Source organism: Hoplias malabaricus, chromosome 3, assembly GCF_029633855.1.
Source record: "Hoplias malabaricus isolate fHopMal1 chromosome 3, fHopMal1.hap1, whole genome shotgun sequence".
Taxonomy (NCBI): Eukaryota; Metazoa; Chordata; class Actinopteri; order Characiformes; family Erythrinidae; genus Hoplias; species Hoplias malabaricus.
In genome coordinates this window covers 34,528,148-34,536,463 of record NC_089802.1, presented here as the reverse complement: position 1 = coordinate 34,536,463, position 8,316 = coordinate 34,528,148, and the positions used below count along the sequence as shown (strand labels likewise).

At 39.8% G+C, this 8,316-nt stretch overlaps 1 protein-coding gene across 2 annotated transcripts; it reads right to left on the bottom strand.

Annotated features, from left to right (window-relative positions):
• Positions 1-209: 209 nt before the first annotated feature.
• slc16a9b (solute carrier family 16 member 9b) lies at positions 210-6,687 on the bottom strand. Of its 2 annotated transcripts, none has more exons than XM_066665629.1 (6): positions 5,709-6,687; positions 4,172-4,405; positions 3,178-3,321; positions 2,842-2,937; positions 1,893-2,732; positions 210-1,362 (listed from the first exon to the last, which is right to left on the bottom strand). In XM_066665629.1, the coding sequence occupies exons 2-6, from the start codon at positions 4,374-4,376 to the stop codon at positions 1,178-1,180; spliced, it is 1,470 nt and encodes a 489-aa protein (XP_066521726.1). In that variant the 5' UTR covers positions 4,377-4,405; positions 5,709-6,687; the 3' UTR covers positions 210-1,177. The 2 variants fall into 2 exon arrangements, with proteins under 2 accessions (XP_066521726.1, XP_066521727.1); XM_066665630.1 differs by lacking the exon at positions 5,709-6,687 and adding an exon at positions 5,282-5,408.
• Positions 6,688-8,316: the final 1,629 nt, after the last annotated feature.

The window sequence follows — 8,316 nt, the reverse complement described above, 5'->3', positions numbered from 1 at the left end:
GCTTGGATCTGAAAAGAAAATTCTGCTGTTAACTGCCCAGCTACTATTGTTACTAACTTCTTTTTTCTCATTTATAGCTGAACCAATCCATTATTTGTATACATGAATGTTAATGTTGAGGCCATAAGCCAAGGTCAGGAAGATTAGTTGATCTTTAACTTCATTTTTTTTTTATTTGTATCTAAAAAAACAACAAAAAAAAACTTTAAAAAGTGAAAATGACATTAGAAACATAAATACATAAATAACACAAGTGGCTTCACGTGGTTTAAGACAGTGAAAGAGTCATCAAACCTGCCGTCACCATAACAGACGGAAATTTCTGTGACGTTTCTCACGTTTCTAAAATACTAGTATCAGAGACATAGTTCAAGTAACAAAAGACAAACAAATCATACAAACACTGTGCAGTGTACATCAGTGCAAGTAATAAAAACAGAGTCCGGTCAAAGAGTATACAAATAGAAATAAACTAAAGTGACAAAAGTGGTTATAGCATGTTACAGATACATATTGCTTAAAAACAGATCAAACTTACTTAGCAAATAACACAGGAGACTACTTCAAAACTATATGGAAAATGAACGAGTTCCATAGATGAAGCAGTATGTAGGCATCTTGAGTCACGGTTTGCCATGTCATGAGATTGTCGACATAGTAAAATAAAAACAACTTTGGTACAGTATTCACAGGGAAATATTACGAACAAAACACTGCAAAATCTGCTTTACATTGATTGAACTGTTTGTATAGTGTTGCATAAGTGTAAAAAATATGAATACAACCATCTCATCTACCAGGATTTTAACTGTCTTGTAAATAATATTTCTCCATTTGTCATGACTTTGTTAACCCAATTACCATCATATGAAAGAAATGGTATGGACGTGCATTTCAAGCATAACGAAACTGCAGTAATAGAATAAACAAGAAAGGTGTCTAAAATCGTGCCTGCGTATGCTGGAGCCTCATAAAACAAGGCTAAGAGAAACAACTGAGAACAAGCTCATGTCCATCAGTTAAGTATAATATTTTTAAAAAGACAATTCTAAAAACTAAATTACAGAAACAGATACATCGACAATGAGGCAAAACACCTCAAAGTAAAAGGATTCAAAATCAGCCTCTGATCTTCTGGAGGCAGATTACAGCTAACAAAATGTTGTGCGTTCGTATTTCAGGCTACAGCAGCCACTTGGTCACAGTCGTGAGTGCACTTTTTGTCGGATTTAGGCTCTGGGTTTTGGCTGCCGTTCCAGCAGGATAGGCCACACAGCAGCAGCAGCACACCACCCAGAAGCACACAGCTCCCGCTGAAGTAGAAAGCCAGGTCATAGGACTGCATCCAGTCATAGAACCAGCCTGCAGAAGACAATATCAAACTGTAAGTTGGAATCGTTCACATAAATAAAAATTCCCAATTCACAGTGAAAAGCTTCAGTGTTGTGCATTAAAGGAACACTTTTGAGTGAGTTTGGTATTTTTGCTCCTGGGCTCCCCCTACATTTGCATTTGAGTGTAATTCCAAATCAATGTTAAAACATTAACTACACTATTAGGGATGAAATGATGTTAGCGATTCAATAAAATCCATTTTAGAACGTTATTATAAATGACATATTACATTATTCAACAAAACATGCATTAATATTCTGTCCAAAATGACTTTAAATATGTTAAAACATAAGCATAATGGGATGCTTGATCATTTTACTCTAAAATAAATATATTTAATGGTAATTTCTTGGCAATTTGATAATATTAGGTCTAATTCAAAAGGAATGTTACAGTAATATATAGAGTTCTTGTGGTGAAATGTATTTATTTATCTACTTATTTTTCATATTTCTCCTATCACCTGATGTTGATGTAACTGCACTGGAGTTGCTTACCTACAACTGGTGGTCCTAGCATAATTCCAAATCCACCAAAGAACATCAAGATCCCATAGGCCTCGGTGAGGTGCTCAATGCCCACCACCTTGGTGGTCATGTAGGGCGTGATGGACCAGTTCCCTGAGAAGAATCCCAGCACTGCTGAGATGATCTGGAGTCCGACATAGCTCTTGGTGAGCGGGATCACCAGCAGAGCTGCCCCACTGCCCACCAGGGTGAAGGCATAGAGGAACACGCTGTTCATCCAGCGGATGTCAGTCACGATGCCTAGCAGCAGCTTCCCTACTCCAGCTGCCATTGCGATAATGGAGACCAGGGGGATGACACTTATGCCCTCAATCAAGCCCTCACTCTGAGCCACATCCTCCAGGAAAAGAAGTGGGGGGAAGGCCCCCAGGCTGTAGAGGAACAAAGCCATGCACATGGCCATAAAAATGCGGTCCCGCAGTCGCTCTGCCATGGAGTGGAAATACTCTGAATAAGCTTTCTGCTTCTTCTTGAGCAGCTTCACCAAAGCTGAGCAGCTCAGGAGCCTCTGCTCATAAGCCAGAGTGTCTTTAGTGTCTATCGTGATCAGCAGGTCAGTGACGGGTAGATTCTTTTTGATGGAACTCTCCCTGGCTAGTGGCCTTTCTCTGAGCTTCTCCTCTACCTTCTCCACCAGGGCAGCTCTCTGTTTGAGGTAGTATGCAGGTAAATGAAGTGGTCTCATTAGTCCACCACAGGCAATGATGTTCAGTGCGAAGGATCCAATAAGCAGTAGGCAGCCCTCCAGACCAAAGAGCTCGATGAATTCATTTTGGGCAGTGGCATAAAGGAATCCTCCAACGCTTGTACCTAACAAGAATGAAGTATTTTAAATACCAGGACTGGGGTTGTGCGCCCTTGTTCTAACGTGACATTATAGTGTTATTTGGCTATGTTTATTGAAGTAACAGTGCTTTACCTGTAGTAACAATGCCAAGTGCGAGGCCACGTCTCTTGTCAAAGTACTGGCATGTGATTGTTACAGTAGCAGCATACAGAAGCCCACAGCCTAGTCCTGTAGAAAAGAAAGTGACCATTAATAATCACCATTAATGGGGGGCAAGAAAAAAATCTGAACAAAGTTTTGTTGAAATTCAGGATTGTTTGTGAATACACAAATGTGACTAAAGTAACAGGTAAACACTTGTATGATTCACAAACTAGTAGTGGGCACAAAACATACACAAATGTTCAATAATAAGAGAACTGCCAGCATTGGTGCAACATAATCATCACACCTCATAAGTGGACATACCAACAACTATGCCGTAGGAGAACATGAGGAAGTGGACACTGGGGGCGAAGGCGCTGAGCATGAGTCCTCCGGAGATCATGACACCACTGAAGATGGTCACCGGCCTGGCCCCAAAGTTCACTACACAGGCACTGCAGATGGGACCTGCACAAAAGTAGGACAGAGTCATCCTGTTAGGAAAAAACAATATGGCCGCTTAAAGAATAACATTTGGAAGCACAGAATTCTGCTGTATAACGAGAAGACAAGATCTCAAGTTAACAGGTGCATGAATGCAGTAAAGATTTAGCTGATTTCTGTCATTTTTATTGCCACCATTAATTGTGTCAAACTGTTGAACAGAGAAAACCATTTGGCTTTCGAAACCCATGTTCTTTAGTTCATATTTCTGAAACCCTTTTTCATAACACGGCATGATGAAATGTGGTAAACCAACAACAAAGCCAGGGCTTATGAGTTTAAACTGGGGTGATAGTAAATTAAAAATCCAAACTGACATGTGATTTCTTCATAATGGTTGTGCAACATGTAATGTTTCCCTCACAGAGTGCCAAAGTTCTGGTGTGGTGGGTTCAGACCTTGTCAAGTCATTGGCTGTGAGGAGTCGGGTGTGTTCTCCCATCCATAGTTCAAAATTATTTGCTGGTAGGTGGATTTTATTATCAAAAAATGTCCATATATATGAGTGTTTGAGTGAATTTCTTAATCATAAATTGCTTTTTCGTGTTAAAAAATCCATCCTTAAAAAATGTTGCTCAGTATATTGAAAGATTGCCATTTTTTTTATTAATTAGTTGATCAGTGTCGTGTAAAATGGCTATTGTAAGGAAACAGAAGAGTCATTAAGCAGACATTAAATTGTGGAGAAATTCAGTGGGAACTCCTGCAAAGTGTGTGATGGCATACTGCTCCAGAGCTGTACCACGTATGCAAGCAGCCTACCACAAAACACTACATGTTAATCATAGCATCTAATAGTAGGCTTTTAACTTACTGGCAATGAGACCGACCCCAGACACCAGGGAGCCCACCCATGCAGTCATTCCCTTACTCTCCTGGAAGGCACTCAGCCACTCTGGGTAAAGCACCCCTACCGACTGGGGGGAGCCATAGGCCAAAAGCTGGGCCATAAAGGAAGACACTACTATGGCCCAGCCCCAGCCCCCATCCAGGGCTTTCTTTGAGCTCTGAGGACTCATTGTTCAATGCTTGGTTCTTCTAAGAGATCCTGTAAAACAATAAGAAAATAAATAAATAAATAAAATACTGTACTGGTTATTTCCAAGCAAAATGGCAATTCTTGAAATTCAATCATGTTTCACCGTCAGGAGAAATCTGAAAACACACATTTAACAAGACCCCACAAACAAACTTTCAAAGCTAAGTATAACACCCTGCCTTTCACTATTGAATGAATCCATCCTTTGATTCTTTCTGCAGGAATATCTTTTCCTGTTTAGAAACTGATTGAATTGTCTGCTTCACACAGTCTGAAGCTGAGCTATTGTTCCAAGAATATTTTTGTTTATTTAATGTCATATTATATTGTAATTCCTCTAGTAAATCCTTACAGACATATGTCCAGTTGTTTTCTCACATCGGAAAAAGGAACAGAATTATCTGTGGAAAAGTTCAGCTCTAAAGCAAGAGTGGAACTGGACTTTCCCCTATCACTTAAAAATGCAAGCTGATGATTGTCCAGTATGAATTTCATCAGCTCTTTTCCTACTGGAGAGGCCTGAGTTTGAATGAAAAGTATCTGGCTAACTGAGAAATCTTGTTTTGTGGTCCATTGTTCCCCACCCTAGGTTTTGTTTGTTACGGATCCCATTTTCAATAACTGCTTCAACTTCAACTTAATAAAACATTTCCTTTGAATTTCCAATTCCATTTAGAAGTGAATTATGTTTCCTCACGTCCTCAATGAAGCCTATCCCTGCAAAGTACATAGACCTTTTTTACCTTTTGCAATTATTGAAAGTGTTAGGTTTAGACTAACTGGTGTTTTTAGTGGCAAATAAAATGTTACTTTATCAGTGCCAGATGGCAGTTCGGGAAAGTCTATTTTTCATCCTCAGGAAAGGGACAAAGATGTACCATATACCACCAGAGCAGCCTGTAGTCTTAAATCCCCTCTTTTGGATGAAGTGCACACTATAGAGGACCCTAGTGTTCCACACTGACAGAAGGGAGAAGGGAGCAGCAGCAGCAGCAACATCAACGGAGCGCAGGTTGGGTTAAATTGATGTTAACGCTTTCATATCAAACCTTCCCAATGTAATTCTTCGATAAAATCATTTTCCTCTGTTTGAATATAAATTCAAAAACATATAAACGTCTCTCCCAGTCCCACATTTAGGTGACAACACGCTGAAAGATGAACATGTAACGTAAACAACCCCTGCTACCCACTGCAGTTCAAACAACAACAAAAAATAAAAAACGGAACATTCTCGAAAACCCACGAAAAAAAAACATCACGCGCGTATTATTTTACCTCAAAGCTGGAGTTATAAAATAGAAGCACTTACCAAAAAAACACCTTCTTTAAAACCGTGCAGTTTTAAAGAGCCCAGTGAGACGGTGAACTGGCTCTGTAGACCGCCGTGAAATGTGTTAATATTAATATTATCATGATGGTTTATAACACTTATGTTTAAAAACGGACAACGTTACGGTTTTCTTCATCCCAGCTTCTCTCTCCCTCTCTCTCTCTCTCTCTCTCTCTCTCTCTCTCTCTCTGTCTGTCTCTATCTCTATCTCTCCCTCAGGCTGCTTTTGTTGGCCGGGTGCTGAAACCGGTTTGAAGCTGTTCGCGCTGGTCTGCCTTTGCTCAAAAAACTTCCTCAACACCCTTTTCATTTCGCTGAGAAAAAGACGTAATTACGCCAGACTTGGCCGCCCTGCCGTTAACGTTTTTTTTTAATTTATTTTTTTTGTTGTTGTTGTTGCCGTTGTGTTTCGAGGAACCGAAATGTATTTGTCCTTAAAAGCCCTTCAAAATCTGACGCAACGCTCACACATCGATTTCCTCAGTAACACAAACGGGCATCTTCTTAACGTACGCACTACGTGAATAAAAGCGTACTGTACACTCACTGTATTTAAAACAGGGACTTAATGGGCACATATGTCACGCATTAAAACCGTTTTCCCAGTCCTTGATAAAGCAGGATAGTTTCATTTTTGCAATAGATATCTCACGAAACTGGTCAAATCTGGTTTTAAATGTAGAGACATCTGCCTGATGCACGTTGCTTTCAGAAGAGAATATGGAGGACGGACAAGTACATTAATACGTGAAGGTGGATAAAAGTCGCATTTTTTTTGTAAATGACATTATTCCATATGAAGCAATGCCACATGTTCGGTGTCTGGGTTCTCTAACATTTTCTGAGCTATATGTATTAGCATTCGTCCTCGCTCTGGGCCCAGTTTACCTTCATTTTTAAACGAACCACTGTAAACAATGTCCCACGTGTGTCACTGGAGGCGCATGTGCATTTTCCAGTCCAAACCGGTTGGTTGCTGGTGGCGGTTGCTGCTTGTTTCAAGGAAATGTGTGTCGGTGTCACAGTACAGGACATCCTTTCTTTTTGCTTTCTTTGCTTTAGCACTTTTTATTTTCCTGTTTTTTTTTGACTGCACCTATGTTAATAAACGCACCCATCTTTTAAGCTATGTGACAAATATTTGTGGACATGTCCTACAAACATTTCTTAAGAAACTAACGGCATTGTGTGTAGTTGTCCCCCTTCTGGCTCCAGTAACTGCTTCTACTCCCCTGTGAAAGTGGTAGACTAGACATTGGAACATTTATGAGTATTTGATTGCATTCAGCCATTTATCAAAGACGACAGGTGCTGATTTTGGATGACAAGTTCTAGATTTCATTAACACCTTGGCTGCCTATCACAAACAGAAAGACAGAACATACATTACGCCAAACAAGAGATAAGTGTGTCAGTGACTAGCTATTACAATCATTACTCTGGCATTACACAAGCAGTTTGTGTTTTGAGTTCAGACAGTGGTTCATTATAGTGGAGACTCCAGGTTAATGAGTTTGGTTTCTCAGTCTGAAAGCATGATAGTTCATATTTCCCAATAAAACTGCTTTAAGGAGAATTGATTCTCCCAGAAGTCTGATCAGAATTCAAAAACACTGCTTTAGAACGTTCCAACAAAAAGACAAGTTTGGGACTTTGTTTACACGAGTAGATAAACCCACTCAGTGTGTGGGAATGCCACCAAATACAAGGTCAAGTGCTGTTTCCACAGCAGATACTGTGAGACTGTATCCAGCAAACATTCACCCTCAAACATGGAAAAAACTACATCATTTGGAATTAAACAGAGCGTCTGATAAGACCCGACTCTGTTGTGTGTTCTGTGTACTCAATGTAGCAGGGAGACATCAACGTTAATCGGAAAAGGAACACATCAGAATGAACGCAAAGGTGGCTCGAACACTGAACTCATTTGGTTTTTCATCTCATCCTATTGAGGCACACTGCATGTCGAACATTTTGAATACGCCTTATATTTAGTGCATTTAGCTACTTTAGAGGTGCAGAATGTCAGATTTAGTCACATTAACAGTGAGATTGAAGATTGCAACCAACCAAATACATCTGCAATTTCAAGCTGCCACTCCACTGTAAAAGAACCAAGGACACTCTTTAGGACCCAGTTTTGGTTTGTTAATTTAAGGCACCTGTAAATACATGGTATTACAACATGGCAGGTGCTGTTGGAGGAGGGTAGGTAGATATGGAAGGCTCATTCTAAGCTAATGTAAACAACAAGTTGTAGGTACACGTTATTATATATTAATGGGAACAGGGCCTTGTATAATCTGTTTCTGCTAACAGATTCCTCTAAACCCTTATAGACTGCACCTTTAAGGTGGACAATTAGTGGGCACAGATAGAAAATCCTTTAAGACATAGAAGCTGTTACTGTAACAGAGAGGGACATAGTGCCTACTTATACATACATTCAGAAAAAGTCTGATGTGCAGTCGTCCATAAGTTTTCAGCCATAATGAGTACCCACGTAGATTTCAGTACCATGCCATTATTTTCCCATGTTTGTGGAAATTCAAGTGTTCAAATAAAAACAAATTTGTAGTCAGCA

What these genes read in the sequence shown, in the direction of transcription:
- slc16a9b (XM_066665629.1), bottom strand. Translation starts at nt 4,376, where the DNA reads ATGAGTCCTCAGAGCTCAAAGAAAGCCCTGGATGGGGGCTGGGGCTGG. An exon ending in TGGGGTCGGTCTCATTGCCA is followed by an intron (nt 3,322 to 4,171) that starts GTAAGTTAAAAG and finishes ACTTTTGTGCAG; the next exon opens with GTCCCATCTGCAGTGCCTGT. An exon ending in CTCCTACGGCATAGTTGTTG is followed by an intron (nt 2,938 to 3,177) that starts GTATGTCCACTT and finishes TCTTTTCTACAG; the next exon opens with GACTAGGCTGTGGGCTTCTG.